The 20,303-nt window shown below is 37.8% G+C and overlaps 1 protein-coding gene and 1 pseudogene across 1 annotated transcript; both read right to left on the bottom strand.

Moving 5' to 3' along the window:
• Nucleotides 1-13,952: 13,952 nt before the first annotated feature.
• LOC124372810 (venom carboxylesterase-6-like) lies at nucleotides 13,953-14,520 on the bottom strand. Its single transcript, XM_046831216.1, has one exon. It carries the CDS (start codon nucleotides 14,518-14,520, stop codon nucleotides 14,086-14,088), a length of 435 nt encoding a protein of 144 aa, XP_046687172.1. The 3' UTR covers nucleotides 13,953-14,085.
• On the bottom strand, nucleotides 14,506-15,343 carry LOC124372809 (annotated as a pseudogene).
• Between the last annotated feature and the right edge of the window lie 4,960 nt (nucleotides 15,344-20,303).

The following is a 20,303-nucleotide window of genomic DNA, read 5'->3' as shown; positions in this document are numbered from 1 at the left end:
AAACCAGTTTTTCACCGGCCCCGGGCCCCCGGCTACGTTGGGAGCGGTCAGACACTTGGGGGAGAAGCTACTGCTTTTGCTGTTTGTTTCTCTGCTCTCCCGTTCCACATGGTTTGGCTAATTCACCGTTTTTCGGCAGGAAATTTGGGTCTTTTCCACTTTTTTTTAAACTTATTTATTTGGGGGGTTTTTTCCCCCCCACCCAGACATATTTATCGAAATTTTAGTTATAAGTAATTTATATATTTTTTTTTGTAATTTTGGTGTTCCTGGGACGTTTCGTTTTCGCAAAAGTGTTCGTTCCTGTCTTTCGTACTTTTCCAAAAAATTTTTTAAATTTTTAATTTACTATGCAAGTTAATTTTTTTTTTTTTCGCTTTTTGTGTTTTCAAACTGATTTTTTGGGGGAAAACAAAATTTTTTTTTTTTCCGTGTCCACACCTTGTTTTTTTTTTTGGGAAAAAACGAGAAAAAACAGACTTTGTAAATTTTTTTTTACCTCGTTTTGGTTTGCTGCTTTTTTGGGGGGGCAACCCCATGATTTAAATTTTTTTTTTTAAATTTTGCCTTTTTTTTTTAGCGTGAACGATTAGAATTTAATTTTTGTTTTTTGGGAAATAATGTATTTTTTTTATTTAATTTGTAAAATTTTATAATTTTTATTGGGGCCTCCCTTTACAATTAAATTTAATAGCAAAATGAAAAATTAAATTTTAATAAAAAATGTTTTAAAATCCCCGAAAATATTAAAGTAATTGTTACCCCTTAATCATTTATTGGGGTTCAAAAGCCTAAAAATAAAGTTTAAATTTTAAAATTTTTTGGTTTGAAATTTTTTTAATATTTCCCCAAAGGGTATTTTTTTAAAACTTGGTGTTTTGGGGGGTTTTTTTGGGGGAAAAATTCTTTAAATACTTAAAAGGTACTGTTAGTTACAGATTGTTTTTTTTTTTTTAATTTTTAAAATTTAAAATTTTTTAAATTAAAACTTTGGCAAACAAAATTTTAAGTTTTTTTTTTTTTCTCGGGTTTAGTAGGGGTTGTTTTGGAATACTCGGTTTTTATGGGGGGTTTTTTCTGGGGGGCCCCCGGGTGAGTCCGCCCGGGGAGGTGCGGCAGTTGCCCGAAAAACTAAAAAAGGAATGCCCGCGCCCTGCCAGCGTTTTTGGGGACCGGCCCCCAAACCCCCCCCCGGGTGTAGTGCCCCCCTTCTTTTTTTTTGGGGAAAAAGGGGTTGGGTTTAAAAAGGGGGTTTTTTTTTTTTACTTCTTATATAAAACTTGGAGGACTGGGGTCAGGGGCGGCTGCCAGATTTTAAACCCTGGGGGGGGGCCAACCTACCAGTTTTTAAAATTTATTTTATTTTCAAAACCAAAAAGGGGGGAGGATTTCATTTTTAATTGGTTCGGGAGGGAACAAGCCCCCGCCTCCTTCGAAAATTGGCTTTAAATATTTTTTTTTTTAAATTTTCCCCGGGTAAAAAAAATTAAACAAAATTAAATTTTCAAAAATAGTGGGGCCCCAGAAATTCCAAAAAACCCCTTTTTCCCCCCCCATTTAAAAAAAAATTTCCATTTTAAAAATTTTTTCTACTGCCGTCCCCGATAATTTAAATTTTTAACCCAAAAAATTTTTATTTTTGTTTAATTTTTATATTTTTTTATTTTTTAATTTTTATTGTCCCTTATTTAATTATATTTATTTTGTTTTTTTTTTTTTTTTGTTACGGGGTGCACCGTGGGCGCAAAATTTTTATTTTTGCTGGAAATGTTTTTTTTTTTTTTTTTTTTTTTTTGGGTTTTTCCCAAATTAATGGCAGTTTATTTTTTTTTTTTTTTGAAATTTTTTTCCCCAGTTTTTTTGGGGGGGCACGCTTTTCCCAAAGGGCCCCCTTATTTTTTCCTAACTCGGAACAAACCAGCCCTTAAAATATGTTTTAAAAATTTTACTGAAATTTTTTTCGTTATGGGGAAAAAAATTTATTCCCTGCTGCAAGGCTATAAAAAAATTTTTAAATTAAACACCCTCCCAAGACGAAATGAAATAAAAACATTGACATTCCCGTTTTCTGCAATAAATTAATTATTTGTCTCCTGCAGTACGTTTTCCCCCGCAAAAGTGCATTAAAAAATTTGGGTTAAAACTTTGATTAAAAAGTAAGGATCTTAAAGAGACGTAATATCAAAAAACTACTCGTATTCAAGCCCGCTCGGAAACTTACCGGTCTGCGTTACATCCGAGTAGCTGTTGATTAAAAAGTAAGGATCTTAAAGAGACGTAATATCAAAACTACTCGTATTCAAGCCCGCTCGAAACTTACCGGTCTGCGTTACATCCGAGTAGCTGTTGATTAAAAAGTAAGGATCTTAAAGAGACGTAATATCAAAACTACTCGTATTCAAGCACGCTCGAAACTTACCGGTCTGCGTTACATCCGAGTAGCTGTTGATTAAAAAGTAAGGATCTTAAAGAGACGTAATATAAAAACTACTCGTATTCAAGCCCGCTCGAAACTTACCGGTCTGCGTTTACATCCGAGTAGCTGTTGATTAAAAAGTAAGGATCTTAAAGAGACGTAATATCAAAACTACTCGTATTCAAGCCCGCTCGAAAACTTACCCGGTGTGCGTTACATCCGAGTAGCTGTTGATTAAAAAGTAAGGATCTTAAAGAGACGTAATATCAAAACTACTCGTATTCAAGCCCGCTCGAAACTTACCGGTGCTGCGTTACATCCGAGTAGCTGTTGATTAAAAAAGTAAGGATCTTAAAGAGACGTAATATAAAAACTACTCGTATTCAAGCCGCTCTGAAACTTACCGGTCTGCGTTTACATCCGAGTAGCTGTTGATTAAAAAGTAAGGATCTTAAAGAGACGTAATATCAAAACTACTCGTATTCAAGCCCGCTCGAAACTTACCGGTCTGCGTTACAATCCGAGTAGCTGTTGATTAAAAAGTAAGGATCTTAAAGAGACGTAATATAAAAAACTACTCGTATTCAAGCACGCTCGAAACTTACCGGTCTGCGTTACATCCGAGTAGCTGTTGATTAAAAAGTAAGGATCTTAAAGAGACGTAATATCAAAACTACTCGTATTCAAGCCCGCTCGAAAACTTACCGGTCTGCGTTACATCCGAGTAGCTGTTGATTAAAAAGTAAGGATCTTAAAGAGACGTAATATCAAAACTACTCGTATTCAAGCCCGCTCGAAACTTACCGGTCTGCGTTACATCCGAGTAGCTGTTGATTAAAAAGTAAGGATCTTAAAGAGACGTAATATAAAAACTACTCGTATTCAAGCACGCTCGAAACTTACCGGTCTGCGTTACATCCGAGTAGCTGTTGATTAAAAAGTAAGGATCTTAAAGAGACGTATATAAAAACTACTCGTATTTCAAGCACGCTCGAAACTTACCGGTCTGTGCGTTACATCCGAGTAGCTGTTGATTAAAAAGTAAGGATCTTAAAGAGACGTAATATAAAAACTACTCGTATTCAAGCCCGCTCGAAACTTACCGGTGTGCGTTACATCCGAGTAGCTGTTGATTAAAAAGTAAGGATCTTAAAGAGACGTAATTATAAAAACTACTCGTATTCAAGCACGCTCGAAACTTACCGGTGTGCGTTACATCCGAGTAGCTGGTTGATTTAAAAAGTAAGGATCTTAAAGAGGACGTTAATATAAAACAAAACTACTCGTATTCAAGCCCGCTCGAAACTTACCGGTCTGCGTTTACATCCGAGTAGCTGTTGATTAAAAAAGTAAGGATCTTAAAGGAGACGTAATATCAAAACTACTCGTATTCAAGCCCGCTCGAAACTTTACCGGTGTGCGTTACATCCGAGTAGCTGTTGATTAAAAAGTAAGGATCTTAAAGAGGACGTAATATCAAAACTACTCGTATTCAAGCCCGCTCGAAACTTTACCGGTCTGCGTTACATCCGAGTAGCTGTTGATTAAAAAGTAAGGATCTTAAAGAGACGTTAATATCAAAACTACTCGTATTCAAGCCCGCTCGAAACGAAACTCGGTCTGCGTTTACATCCGAGTAGCTGTTGATTAAAGACGTTATCAAAATACTCGTATTCAAGCCCGCTCGAACACTTACCGGTCTGCGTTACATCGAGTAGCTGTTGATTAAAAAGTAAGGATCTTAAAGAGACGTAATATCAAAACTACTCGTATTCAAGCCACGCTCGAAACTTACCGGTCTGCGTTACATCCGAGTAGCTGTTGATTAAAAAGTAAGGATCTTAAATGAGACCGTTAATATAAAACTACTCGTATTCAAGCCCGCTCGAAACTTACCGGTCTGCGTTACATTGAGTAGCTGTTGATTAAAAAGTAAGGATCTTAAAGAGACGTAATATCAAAAAACTACTCGTATTCAAGCCCGCTCGAAACTTACCGGTCTGCGTTACATCCGAGTAGCTGTTGATTAAAAAGTAAGGATCTTAAAGAGACGTAATATCAAACTACTCGTATTCAAGCACCGCTCGAAACTTACCGGTCTGCGTTACATCCGAGTAGCTGTTGATTAAAAAGTAAGGATCTTAAAAGAGACGTAATATAAAAAAACTACTCGTATTCAAGCACCGCTCGAAAACTTACCGGTCTGCGTTTACATGTATTAAAAAGTAAGGATCTTAAAAAGACGTAATATCAAAACTACTCGTATTCACGCTCGAACTTACCGGTCGGCGTACATCCGAGTAGCTGTTGATTAAAAAGTAAGGATCTTAAAGAGACGTAATAAAAATACTACTCGTATTCAAGCACGCTCGAAACTTACCGGTCTGCGTTACATCCGAGTAGCTGTTGATTAAAAAGTGCGTTACATCGAGTAGCTGTTGATTAAAAAGTAAGGATCTTAAAGAGACGTAATATAAAAACTACTCGTATTCAAGCCCGCTCGAAACTTACCGGTGTGCGTTACATCCGAGTAGCTGTTGATTAAAAAGTAAGGATCTTAAAGAGACGTAATATCAAAACTACTCGTATTCAAGCCGCTCGAATCGAAACTTACCGGTCGATGCGTTACATCCCGAGTAGCTGTTGATTAAAAAGTAAGGATCTTAAAGAGACGTATAACAAAAAACTACTCGTATTCAAGCCGCTCGAAACTTACCGCGTCTGCGTTACATCCGAGTAGCTGTTGATTAAAAAGTAAGGATCTTAAAGAGACGTAATATTCAAAACTACTCGTATTCAAGCCCGCTCGAAACTTACCGGTCTGCGTTACATACGAGTAGCTGTTTGATTAAAAAGTAAGGATCTTAAAGAGACGTAATATCAAAACTACTCGTATTCAAGCCCGCTCGAACTTACCGGTCTGCGTTACATCCGAGTAGCTGTTGATTAAAAAAGTTAAGGATCTTAAAGATATCAAAACTACTCGTATTCAAGCCCGCTCGAAACTTACCGGTCTGCGTTACATCCGAGTAGCTGTGATTAAAAAGTAAGGATCTTAAAGAGACGTAATATCAAAACTACTCGTATTCAAGCCCGCTCGAAAACTTACGGTCTGCGTTACATCCGAGTAGCTGTTGATTAAAAAGTAAGGATCTTAAAGAGACGTAATATATCAAAACTACTCGTATTCAAGCCCGCTCGAAACTTACCGGTCTGCGTTACATCCGAGTAGCTGTTGATTAAAAAGTAAGGATCTTAAAGAGACGTAATATCAAAACTACTCGTATTCAAGCCCGCTCGAAACTTACCGGTCTGCGTTACATCCGAGTAGCTGTTGATTAAAAAGTAAGGATCTTAAAGAGACGACGTATATCAAAAAACTTACTCGTATTCAAGCCCGCCTCGAAACTTACCGGTTCTGCGTTACATCCGAGTAGCTGTTGATTAAAAAGTAAGGATCTAAAAGAGAAGTAATATCAAAACTACTCGTATTCAAGCCCGCTCGAAACTTACCGGTCTGCGTTACATCCGAGTAGCTGTTGATAAAAAGTAAGGATCTTAAAGCAGACGTAATATCAAACACTACTCGTATTCAAGCCCGCTCGAACTTACCGGTCGCGCGTTACATTCCGAGTAGCTGTTGATTAAAAAGTAAGGATCTTAAAGAGACGTAATATCAAAACTACTCGTATTCAAGCCCGCTCGAAAACTTACCGGTTGCGTTACATCCGAGTAGCTGTTGATTAAAAAGTAAGGATCTTAAAGAGACGTAATATCAAAACTACTCGTATTCAAGCCCGCTCGAAACTTAACCGGTTCTGCGTTACATCCGAGTAGCTGTTGATTAAAAAGTAGGATCTTAAAGAGACGTAATGTAAACTACTCGTATTCAAGCACGCTCGAAACTTACCGGTCTGCGTTACATCCGAGTAGCTGTTGATTAAAAAGTAAGGATCTTAAAGAGACGTAATATAAAAACTACTCGTATTCAAGCACGCTCGAAACTTACCGGTGTGCGTTACATCTGAGTAGCTGTTGATTAAAAAGTAAGGATCTTAAAGAGGACGTAATATAAAAACCACTCGTATTCAAGCCCGCTCGAAAACTTACCGGTGTGCGTTACATCTGAGTAGCTGTTGATTAAAGTGTAAGGATCTTAAAGAGGACGTAATATAAAAACTACTCGTATTCAAGCCCGCTCGAAAAACTTACCGGTCTGCGTTACATTCCGTGTAGCTGTTGATTAAAAAGTAATGATCTTAAGAGACGTAATATCAAAACTACTCGTATTCAAGCACGCTCGAACTTACCGGTCTGCGTTACATCGAGTAGCTGTTGATTAAAAAGTAAGGATCTTAAAGTAGACGTAATATCAAAAACTACTCGTATTCAAGCCCGCTCGAAACTTACCGGTCTGCGTTACATCCGAGTAGCTGTTGATTAAAAAAGTAAGGATCTAAGAGACGTAATATAAAAACTACTCGTATTCAAGCACGCTCGAATCTTACCGGTCTGCGTTACATCCGAGTAGCTGTTGATTAAAAGTAAGGATCTTAAAGAGACGTAATATCAAAACTACTCGTATTCAAGCCCGCTCGAAACTTACCGGTCTGCGTTACATCCGAGTAGCTGTTGATTAAAAAGTAAGGATCTTTAAAGAGACGTAATATCAAAACTACTCGTATTCAAGCACGCTCGAAACTTACCGGTGTGCGTTACATCCGAGTAGCTGTTGATTAAAAAGTAAGGATCTTAAAGAGACGTAATAAAAAACTACTCGTATTCAAGCCCGCTCGAAAACTTACCGGGTCTGCGTTACATCCGAGTAGCTGTTGATTAAAAAGTAAGGATCTTAAAGAGACGTAATATCAAAACTACTCGTTTTCAAGCTCGCTCGAAACTGAAGAACATTTTGAGACCGTTGAAAAGCACTATTCCACTGTGCACGCCCGGAGTTCACAAAATTCCATGTAGTGGCTGTACCCCATGTACTCTAAATTGAGAATATACAAAGGTCAATATCTACACGAAATAGTTAAGATGTTAGGCCCACGCAACGCTAGGATATGGGAAGTCCGTAGAAGAACATAGATTTAAAACGTGCATTCGAATTCGACAAGCAAAACCACTTGCAAATATTTCTAACTATTATCAAACGACAATAAAAGAAACCTTGGAAACAATCCAGAGAGAAAATACTTCAGCAAGTAGATGCCGTCAAACTGTCTAAATAGAGCTTTTAATTACAATCAAGTTCCGCTCCCTATACATATGAATGCGTGTTATCGGCAGTTTCGGTTGAATAACATCTGTTGATTAAAGATGGCACAGAGAGGTTGAAATATATAAAGAAGATAATTGTGTATAGTCCGTGATAAAATTAATCAATTTTGGTTTTATTGGTCCGTTGGTCAGCCAATCACGATTAAGCTCCGCCCCCTGTACAGACGGATGCGTGTTATTGGCAGTTTCGGGTTTTAACATCTGTTGACTGAAAATGGCATATCGGGGCTGAAATATTTCAAGAATATAGTTGTGTAATAATTGTTTTGGTCGTGGTGTGAACCGAAATATGTTAATATTCGTATTTTGTTTCGTATACATGTTTAAATTTTTTGGGTGAAAATTGAAACTTAGAATCGTAGTGTTTTTACTAGGTTTTTGGTATTTCCAGGAAATATGCCTAGTAATAGCTACCTACAATAAAGGCAACGATTTTCTTCAATAAATGTTACCGGTATTCTTTACTATACTACTATTTGTAAAATTATTGTAAATACGTTTATCATACTATACATTTTTCTGACGATAATACACTATCATTAATTTTGTAGCACTGATTTCTATAAGCATTCAATTAATTTTTTAAGTTTACTATTAAAAATGTTTATTTGCCATATGTTTTGTTGGCCACCCAAAAACTAACTTTACTATTTTGTTGGAATCCCACGTTAATACGTACTTGTAATTAAAGCATCTTGAATATTGTATTTTTGATACGATATTGAACCAAAATCTTGTTAGTCGAAACAGCTCGCAGATGGTCCTCACTCCTACATGACCAGTGCAGAAAAAAGGAATGTTTATAATTACAGAGATGTATTCAAGTTGTACTTACATACCTTAATTAAAATACAAATAATTAAGCCTCTTCAAGTGAATAACGTTTGTTTTAAGGATAAAACTAAAAAAAAAATACAGGTATTGGTTATCAATTACGCAGCAGAATTTGCTAATGTTGCTAACGTTGGAATAAAAATCTGCTTGTTATCGATTCATCAATGCTAAGAGTATTTGAATTTTTTATAACATGCACCTTTTTAGTTTGCTGGAAAGCTAGATATTAGAATGTAAAGACTATCATCGACGCCTGGATTTCACTCACTTCATTACCTCTGTTTGTGTTATCTCAAAGATAAAGCATTTCGTCGCTTATAAATTTATACTTTAATGACAAAGAAATAAAAATGTGAGCAAACTATAAGTGAAACTAAATTAATATCATAAGATGTGCTAAAATATTGCAAGACTAATTCACAAAACACGTAAAGTTTGACGACGAACTGTAGAATATTATAAATATTTAAGTAAGATTTACCAAACTGTGAGTTCTCAAATGGAGAAGTAGCATCTCTCTTAATTAAAACTAAAGACAACTTTTAAATATAATTTCTGGAATTGTAATTAAAACTTTACCCAATTATATGCTTGACGCAGACTGCTCCCCGACATAAGTTAATTGAAGTTAATGGTTTCTAATTTCAACCTGGCTTATTCAGTTGAATCTTCAGTAAGCTTACGAAATCGTAACTAGAACATAAATATTTTTTTGTAATTATTTCCTTGTAAATAATTAATGCTGACTTCTATAAATCTCCAAAATAGTTTTCAATGGGTTCTTTTATTTACAATGTTTTAAACTCATTAGAACTGGTTTGCATTGTTACCAACAAAGTTTCACGAATATGGACTGTATTTTCTTACTTATGATATGGTCGCGAAATCACTCGTCGAAGGGTGCGTTAGAACTCCTCTTTTAACAATGTCAGTTTAGATTCATTCAAACGAAATTGGACTAATGTTAATGTGATTAATATTCCAATGTAAAACAAAGGGAAATAGATATTAATTACACTACATAAATATTATAATTTCCCCAGCAATGTAAATTCGAAATGTGTTGCAATTTTGTCTAATGGTATATTCATATACTTATAATTATTAAGACGGTAAACAATATTAAGGAATCACATACTATTAAAACTGTTCCAATGAATAGTGAGCAGCATGATCTACGGTACATGAGGATGAATTTTGGCAGTATTTTCTATTTTCATGTATAATTGAGCACAATTACACGCTTATTGGCTACACTAAACTACCGTGAACTGCTTTTACCATGGAGATGACAGTTTTTTTCTATTTTGATTGCATTATAGAGCACAATTACACGCTTATTGGCTGCACTGAGCTATCGGGAACTGCTTTACCATGTGGGTCACAGTGTTTTAATATTTTGATGCATTACAGAGCACAATTACACGCTTATTGGCTGCACTGAACTACCGGGAACTGCTTTACCATGGAGATGACAGTGTTTTATATTTTGATACATTACAGAGCACAATTACACGCTTATTGGTCTGCACTGAGCTACGCTGAACTGCTTTACTATGGAGATGACAGTGTTTTCTATTTGATGCATTACAGAGCACAATTACACGCTTATTGGCTGCACTGAACTTACCGTGCACTGCTTTACCATGGAGATGACAGTGTTTTATATTGTGATGCATTATAGAGCACAATTACACGCTTATTGGCTGCACTGACCTACCGGGAACTGCTTTACCATGGAGATGACAGTGTTTTCTATTTGATGCATTATAGAGCACAATTACACGCTTATTGGCTGCACTGAACTACCGGGAACTGCTTTACCATGGAGATGACAGTGTTTTATATTTTGATGCATTACAGAGCACACAATTACACGCTTATTGGCTGCACTGAGCTACCCTGAACTGCTTTACTATGGAGATGATGACAGTGTTTTCTATTTGATGCATTATAGAGCACAATTACACGCTTATTGGCTACACTAAAACTACCGTGAACTGCTTTACCATGGAGATGACAGTTTTTTCTATTTTGATGCATTATAGAGCACAATTACACGCTTATTGGCTGCACTGAGCTATCGGGAAAACTGCTTTACCATTGTGGGTCACAGTTTTTTTATATTTTGATGCATTTACAGAGCACAATTACACGGCTTATTGGCTGCACTGAACTACCGGGAACTGCTTTACCATGGAGATGACAGTGTTTTATATTTTGATACATTACAGAGCACAATTACACGCTTATTGGCTGCACTGAGCTACCCTGAACTTGCTTTACTATGGAGATGACAGTGTTTTCTATTTGATGCATTACAGAGCACAATTACACGCTTATTGGCTGCACTGAACTACCGTGCACTGCTTTACCATGGAGATGACAGTGTTTTATATTGTGATGCATTATAGAGCACAATTACACGCTTATTGGCTGCACTGACCTACCGGGAACTGCTTTACCATGGAGATGACAGTGTTTTCTATTTGATGCATTATAGAGCACAATTACACGCTTATTGGCTGCACTGAACTACCGGGAACTGCTTTTACCATGGAGATGACAGTGTTTTTATATTTTGATGCATTACAGAGCACAATTACACGCTTATTGGCTGCACTGAGCTACCCTGAACTGCTTTACTATGGAGATGACAGTGTTTTCTATTTGATGCATTATAGAGCACAATTACACGCTTATTGGCTGCACTGAGCTACCGGGAACTGCTTTACCATGGAGATGACAGTGTTTTATATTTTTGATGCATTACAGAGCACAATTACACGCTTATTGGCTGCAATGAGCCACCGGGAACTGCTTTACCATGGAGATGACAGTGTTTTTCTATTTGATGCATTATAGAGCACAATTACACGCTTATTGGCTGCACTGAGCTACCGGGAACTGCTTTACCATGTGGGTCACAGTATTTTATATTTTGATGTATTATAGACCACAATTAAACGCTTGTTGGCTGCATTGTGCTAACTGTGAACTGCTTTACCATGCTGATTTTAGTGTTTTCTTACTTTGATACATTATATAGCACAATTGCACCCTTCTCGACTGAGAGGTGTATACAGGTATAATCATAATTGTTATATTCAAATATAAACTATAACTTGGAATTGTAAACAAGTATCGAAAAACAAATATAATATTAATTTCAGTGTGAGGTTTAATTTCATTAAACGTGTTCTTGACAACACATTGTCGGAACACTAAACATTTACAGATTAGATGAACGCTAGGAGCGTTATTTCCCGAGGGGCTGTAACATTCTTATTCTGTTTCTCTGCCCGTATGTCTATCTTTTTGCATGCTATCTTGAGATCATATATTTTTAAACGTATTCGAATAAGTTTCAAAATATTAATTTTTCTTAAAAGTTGTAAGTGTAATTTTTATATTTGTGGCTTGATACCTCATACATTTGGACCTATTCATAAACGACGCGTGAGTTCACAAAAAACTGATTTAATTGGTATTACATATAAGTATTTTTCAAAATGTTATTTTAATTTTTATTGCCAATATATTTTTTATATTCATTTCTGAAATATATATTGATAATGAAAAACCATGATTCCAATTGTCTTACTGCCAATCTTTGGTTTAAATAATGTCAATCTGTTCGTTGACGATCACTTTCACGGGGATATTAAGTGACTAGAAGTACTCCGCGGCTTCGCACGCTAGTTAGTACGTGTATACGTGGGTACGTGTATGAGCTCTGCTGTTTGGAGTTATAAATTACAGCACCATTGTTGTTTGCCTTCATCCTATGATCAAAACAGTATGTTAAAAAGTGTATACTTATAGTCATTGTAATTTAATTCGGCCTTTTTTTTTGTTCCGTTATTGATTTTGCCCTTTTCCCGTTCAAGTAAATATATATACACACAGCTCTGAGATGTCTACTTCTGTCAAAATACAACTATGATGTGTTGAAATTTTAAATAGCAGTTTAAATAACAGTCTTGTAACTTTGCAAATTTTTATAACATAATAAATATTTAATAAAAATATTTAGTAAACGATTATTAGTATTGAAATAACTCAATATTAATGACATGTACTGCTGAAAGATCGTTCTCAAAAAAGAAATGGGCCAATAGCTTTTTTAAAGACAAAATGGGACCTTACTCTATGTCCACTACAGGAAAATATCAGTTGTCTTGACCCCTCTCTCCCAAACTTTTTCTTACCTACGTTCTTGCAAACAAAGGCAATTTCGCATTTATTGTACTATTAGATTACTTTCACCTTTTTACTACAATTGAGGCTAACCGATAATTAGAATGGGACAGTAAATTACCAACATTAATACATAAATGTTTACTGTTACCGTTGTTTCTAATCTTTTGGAAAACAAAAAAATCTAATTTCAATTTTTAAAATATATTAAAACATTTCATTTCCAAAAATATACAAATATTTTGTTTTTAATGTCTTAATTATTGAATTGGTAAATAAATGAGTTTGGCAGATTAAAAATTGTAATATATTTTTGTGTATGTATACATGTATGTATATTCATAGTATTGTATACATTTAGAAATACAATTATTTCGCCCAAAAATATACTGAAAGAGTATTAAGAATAAATTTTAATATAAAATCTCTGTTATAATAAAATCACTGTTGAAAGCAGTTAATTTACTATATTGTAGTACAAACTAGTAACAAGATTTTGTAATATATGTTGTAGTATTCAGTAAGGAATAAAAGAGCATTCGTGTATGTTAAGTAATACTATTTATTGTAAATAAATATTACAAATAATAATAATCTCTTAGTATAAACTTATATTTTTATTTTTAAGAAACAGTTTCTGTGAATAATTTTTAAACCAAATTGTTTAAATTGTAATTATTTTAGGTAAAATGCAATTTTATTTATAATAATAATTAGCAATGTTTACTATATTAAATGACATAAATGACAATTGAAAGCCTTAGAATACTCGATTTACTACATCTTATTTACTCTGAAATAATATTTACCATAACAGTTTAAATACCCTATATGTTAATAAGCACAGATGTTATTTATAACTCATCTTTAACTGGCGTTAAACCGACCACGTTTTGGAGTTCTTCAAATTCCAAAGAGTCCCAGAACTCCCTGTTGCCTAAATCAGGAGACGTCTGCTGCTTGATGTCCTGTCCAGAGTTGATAAGCAAGTACACAAAGTTCGTTTCCGGATCCACATCAGAATCAACAGGATCCCACTGGGTTTGCGGCATCAGGAGACGGTTTCCCGGTGGTGATGAAGCTGGTCCAGATGTTGATCATCTTCAGTGAGACGGCCCTGTCCTCCTCTGTTTCCAGAGGGGTGAGGATGGGTCGGCTCAAGAGGTAGATAAGATCGTCTGCGTTGGCTCACTCCTACTGTCACGTTATGCCTCGTCAGGAACACTGAGATACTGTACTTCCCGGGGTAGGCGAACTTGTAGAAGTAACACGGGGGGATTTGGTGACTGCCGCTTGAGCCCTGGCGGCCTTCTCCATGTCGACAACAAACATTCTGTCTCCGATCATCTGTATCACCTTGTCTCTGGTCTCCAGGGATATCTCCTGATCCTGGAGATAGAACTGTCTGATGTGCTCACTGACGATGTCCAAGTTCTAGGTTGGACCGGTGTAGTTATAGTCAGTAGGTGAGGGGCGATCTTGGTCCAGTTGACGACGTTTTGAGTTCGTGCAGAAGTTCCTCTCTGTCCACGAAGGAAGCGCCCCGGGTAGAGACCTTCGTGTGCCGTGACGCTGACGAGCCAAGGCAGGTCGGACACCGCACCCTCAGCGATCAGCTTGTAAGGATGTTCGGCCAGGAACGGGTGCAACCCTCCCGCTTCGACGACGACCCCGAAAGGAGCGATGGGCTGGGTCAGCCAAGGCCCAGTACAAGGACTTGTGAGCTGCGCGAGTATCTTCCTGCCAGGCCTTCTCTTCTTCAAACATTGCATCATCGGTTTTGACATGTCCGTGGGGCATCCTAGAGAAGCCGCAGAGCTGCTTGGCTTTCTCGACCGGTGACTCGGCGAGTACCCAAGGGTTTGAAGACGGACCCGCTCATCGAGATCCCTCTCTTGAATAGACCGGTCGACAGCGGTGACAGGTAGTGTAGGTGGACACTCGCTCCGCCTGCCGACATTCCGGACACGGTCACCTCAAACCTGTTCCCTCCGAAGGATCCTATATTCTCTTGAATCCACTTCAAAGCGAGGACTTGGTCCTTCAGGCCGTTGTTTCCCGGCGTGACTTCGTCCCCGGTGCTCAGGAAGCCGAAAGGGCCCAGCCGGTAGTTGACGGGAGACGTAGACGATGTCCGTTCTGTCCAGGAGGAAGTGGGGGGTGAAGATGTTGCCCGTGCCGTACATGAAGGCGCCCGCCATGGAAGAAGACGAGGACGGGGAGCAGCGTGGAGTTGACGACAGTCGGGGGTGTAAATGGTGAGGTAGAGGGCAGTCCTCGTCACCCACGATGAGGTCGAGGTCGGGGAGGTCGTAGTTCATGCATTGTGTTGGAGGACACTCCGCGAGGGAGCTGGGTGGCGGGCCACGATCCCACCCACCTCTGTGCCGGCCTCGGCTCTTCGAACTTGTTCTTCCCGACCGGCGGCTTCGCGTACGGCACTCCCAGGAATGCGTAGATCTTCTTCCCCTCCACGGTAACATCCTCGACACCCTCCAGCTCCCCGAGCCCGGTCGACACCGTGGGACCGGCACTACACGATCGCGAGAGACTAGCGAGAGCAACACGAGCAACAAACACAAACATCGTTCTCCGCCTCTGGGCGACGACAGTCAGATACTCTGCGGCGAGGTTATCTGGGGACTCGGGATCATGGACCTTACGTTATCTGACTGCGCATACACTTGCGGTACGATAATCCGATTAATCCACAAATATCGACTCGAGTGTTTTAATTAACTTTAATTTAATCGTATTATTGAACTTGGGGAGTTACTTAATGCAATATCTGCAGCGCTATTGACAGTGAGATAGCATTGAAACTGTCAATATTAATTGTTATTCATTACACATATTTGGCAATATTCTAATGTATGCTCTTGATAATGTTAAAATGACCACGTGTTCGTTCTTTAAGTTGTAGTATAAAACTATAGTTTAAAATAAAGTAAATTTTACAAAGCTTTCCAATTTAAAATATTCATACAAAAAACAACCGACTGTTAAATTATAACTAGAGTTAACTCTAATGAGTCAGAATGTCTAATAAATACACAAAAACTTAAATGTGGTATATAAAATGTCCGTACACTACAATTCGAAGAAAGATAGACTTCAAAAGTGATATTACCTGGCAGTACGAAATTGTGGAATCTATAATAATCCTTTATATGCCACGTATAGCGTCGTTAACAAAAGGCTTTTTTATGATTGTCATTGCAATGCTCCTTTACATAGTTTATATTTATAAATAACCGACACAGCATAATTCATAACGTAATAATGAGTTAACGCACTGATATATTATTTAATGGATAAAAGACTCTCTACATAGGATACATCGCTTATTCATGTACCTATGTCGGTATTTGGGCAAAATAAAAATGGTTGTATTAATATCCAGCTTGTAAAAAGTACCAAACAATTAAAAAGAATTAAATGATCAAAACAATTTCATCAGAGTTAGCCAAATGACTTTGGCTCTCATAAATGACTCAAGACCTAGTATTTTTTTGGAAAAAACAATTTATATGTGTAGTTCAAAACTATTAAGTTGAATATTATCAGAAGATTTTTGGACGACAGACTATATTTTACAGTATGTATTGCCCTCCACTCTCATCTCTTATTATACTCGTATATGACCAATCGTGTGTGCTAATATGTTCATTTCGATACATAAGTTTGCCAGTTACACTATATTTTTATACAATGAACGACCTTCGTGAACATGGTATATCAGAGTTTGGTTCTGACAGTCTTTAAAAAGGACCAAGAACTTAATTATTCCACCCTTAGTATTGTACAAATACGATGGATGATTAAAAACGATAACATGACGTCGGATATTGTCACCGGATATTATTTTAAGAACCAATAATTGTCCTTGACAAAAGGACAAATGGTACGACGTTATGTGCAAAAAATTCGGTTGGCCCTCGTGCAGAGAGCGTATCTAAAACATCGCAGTACGCTCAGCTGTGCATTTGATGAGACAAGGGGAATTCCTCCGCCCACCCACGTAGCAATCTGCTGGTCCGGCACTCAGTATTGGTCGTGTCCAGACATCAAAAACTAATTCACAACCAAACCACCGACCGTACAGTTCGAGGACTTTAGCTTGTGCGCGTGACCTGGAGTGTGTGGTGATGGGCGGGAGGGGTGGCGGGGTAGCATTATGCGCTGCGTCCCGAAAACATTTCCTTTAAACTCATGGTTAAAACCCTCCTTCAGGAATCGTATTGGCCCAAATAACTCATCGCACTCGCCATAATCAGTCTGTTTTGTGACAGTGCTGAGTGTAGCTTGTGCTTCGCTTTTACCGATAATGTCTGTTGAGTTAAAGTCAAAAGCCTATTCATAGTCAGGCTCGCGAAATTGTGAGTAATGTTTATACATTTATGAAGGAAGAGGCAGACCATCAAACTGTTAAAATTCCGTTGTCAAAGGCTCGCCAAAGAACTGCTGCAGCAACTGAGTGTCAGAGCGAGTTGTGACTAAAATAAACAGTTAACTTAACAAGTTGGAGGTTAGTAACATGTTGTGAGGCAAGTTTTACTACACCAAACAAAAAACCGTCAACGACGTAGAATAGTTGACAATTTCCATGTTGAAGAACATCGAATACCGACTGCAAAACTTTTGAGGGAGGCGCTAAGGGACAACATATATTTCCAGGGTTGTGAGAAAAGTTTTAGGTGGGTATTAAAGGACCTGGAATTTACTTGGAGAAGGACGGCAAACAATAGGAAATTATTAATTGAAAAGCCAGAAATCCGAGAGAAGAGGATAACATACTTGATAGCGTTGAAAAAATTACAGGGAGCAAGGACGCCCCATAATTTATTTAGACGGATCTTATATACTATCGTCTCACGTATCTAACCAAACTTGGTCAAATGGCTCAAATGAAGGGTTACACGTGCCGATTTCCAAGGGCGAGAGACTAGCCTAAATTATCCATGCGCGATGGAGAGAAAGGGTTCTTGCCCAGTGCTTTTACATGTTGGGAAAGCAAGCAACCATAGTGGAGACTACCACGACAATGTGAATGGGGGACATTTTTATGAAGTGGATAAAGGAAAAAGTGGTTACCGACAATTTTAGAAACCAAATTCAGTTAATGGTAGTCGATAAACGCGCCTCTACCATAACATTTACAAATTGATATAAATGCTCCCTACTTCAAAAAAGTTGGAAGCAAGATATGAAGTTGTGGCTTGCAAAAAAAAAGGGGAGAATACCATGCGTCTGCGACGATATATCCTTTTATCCTTGAACTCTACCAAAACATTGTGCAGCTATATAAACCAAGGCAATGTCCGGTACGCCATGGACGAAAACTGTTCAACTACATGGGTCATGACATCTTACGACTTCCGCTCGATACCAGCCAGAACCTCAAATCCAATTGAGTTAATTTGGGCCGTACAAAAATAGTCCAACATCATTGTCGGTTATGAGAAATACATCTTTCACTATTATGTATCAAAGCTAAAGCTTCTATGACGGAAGACAAGGATATCAACGCTTTATGGGCGGCAGAAGAGGTGGTCTCATGTAAAGTGCAAGGCACGTCAGAAGAAAAATCGAAAAAAAGGGGACTATGCAGCCGCAGAACCCCAGATTGGGATAATACGAGTAATATAGAATCCCTTATTTATATCAGTTGGTTCGGATACAGACATGCCAGTGGACAGTGACCCAAGTAAGAAGGAGGACAACTTGGAGTGAAATTGAAGAAACTCCAATGAAAAAACAATTCATTGTGAATAACATTTGTTATTAGAAAAATTATATTCTAGCATTTAAATTAATTAAATTATTATTGAAGTGATTGGGTAAATTAAATAATAAGGAGAATTACCAAATTAATAAAAAATAATAGGGAAAACTTATCCTTGTTTTTCAGGTTGTTATATTGTTGTTTAACGTGTTTTTTGAAAATAACGCTGATGTGTGAATAATAATCGGCAAATTCGAAATCGTTGAGTTTAAAGTCGTTAAGAGATTCTTGCGCCTTCATCTCAGCGGCTAGCACGTAAAACGCAATCCCGCCACACCAGATAGCGTTCGGTTTTTTTGAATCGAAGGGTAGTATTAGGGCTGCACTCGAGCACAAGACTAAAATTCCTCCCAAAACTGTTAATCAACTGGACAACGTCTCCCATGCGCCACCCACATAGCAATCTGCTGGGTCCGAGGCACTCAAGTACTGGTCGTGTCCAGACATCAAACACTAATTCACAACCAAACCACCGACCGTTAATCCAAGCTGACAACGTCCACCCACCCACATAGCAATCTGCTGGTCGGCACTTCAGTACCTGGTTCTGTTGTCCAGCCAGACTATCAAAAACTAATTTCACAACCAAAACCACCGACCGTAATACAACTGACAACGTCCGCCCACCCACATAGCAATCTGCTGGTCCGGCACTCAGTACTGGTCGTGTCCAGGACATCAAAAAACTAATTCACAACCAAAACCACCGACCGTAATCAACTGGACAACGTCCGCCCACCACACCAATAGCAATCTGTCGGTCCGGCCGCTCGGCCGCAGCCGGTAACCACCACTCTAATGACTACTTATACCTCCTAGTTAGAGACGGATCTAATTAATTCATCTATTAGCAAAACTATATTAGAGTAAATAAGTTTACTGTGCAGTAAACGCAGGCTCCATCTTTTGCCAAAAACGTTTTCTAGACAAACTGTCACAAAGTTCCCTTTTCTGATGGTTCTCCATGATGTATGAGGAATATAAGGTGTAGTGCATTTAGTTTTGGGTCTATGATGACTTTTAAATGCAATAATCCCTTTGTTAATAGATTTTTAGTTTTAGCAATACCCACTTTATGTTAAATGCACACATGTGATCTGAAACTTTTTCTGGTTTAAATAGTGTGTCGAAATCAATTTTAGTACATTTTATTCTGGCATGAAATAGTTTGTTGGGCAATTACTATTACAATATAGCGTACGTTCAATAAAGCTGCGACCGAAACTCTTGAGGGATGTGTTATGTCCACTTCCTTCAGCATCTCACAAGTACCATAAAGGTCAGAGGTCACTCTACCCGGGGGCCTCGTGCACGGCACTTCCAGATTTGTTTGACCTGTCACTGTCAACCGTATACAATGATAGACGTCATTACAATTGTACGGTTCATTTAGCAGGATTTGGCAACAGCGGGTACTGCTTGTGAGATAAGGGAGACTGTGTTCAGGTCTACTTCGTTAGATCAAAGGTATAACACTCAGTCCCTAAGTATTGTTTCAACGAACCACAACACCGTGTAATTGTACGTGTATTGTGTGTATCTAACAAGTTGTGTTTACTAAACTATTAATTCGTGCAACTGCTACTATATTAGTAACCGAATAAATTAAGATTAAGTTTAATTATAATAAGTTGAAACAAATTATATCCTCGTTTGTCCTTATTACTGTACAAAGCAAGATCACACCACACCAAGTGTCACGTGATACGCTTCGCTGAGGTTGTGTGCAAAATTTTACGTCTTGTAGACTCATTTAATTATTGAGATGTCTTATGGATAAACTGA

Source organism: Homalodisca vitripennis, unplaced genomic scaffold, assembly GCF_021130785.1.
Source record: "Homalodisca vitripennis isolate AUS2020 unplaced genomic scaffold, UT_GWSS_2.1 ScUCBcl_4094;HRSCAF=10039, whole genome shotgun sequence".
NCBI lineage: Eukaryota > Metazoa > Arthropoda > Insecta > Hemiptera > Cicadellidae > Homalodisca > Homalodisca vitripennis.
This window is presented reverse-complemented; position numbering and strand designations above follow the sequence as displayed.

Coding starts and splice junctions, on each gene's coding strand:
- LOC124372810 (XM_046831216.1), bottom strand. CDS start 14,520: ATGTCAAAACCGATGATGCAATGTTTGAAGAAGAGAAGGCCTGGCAGG.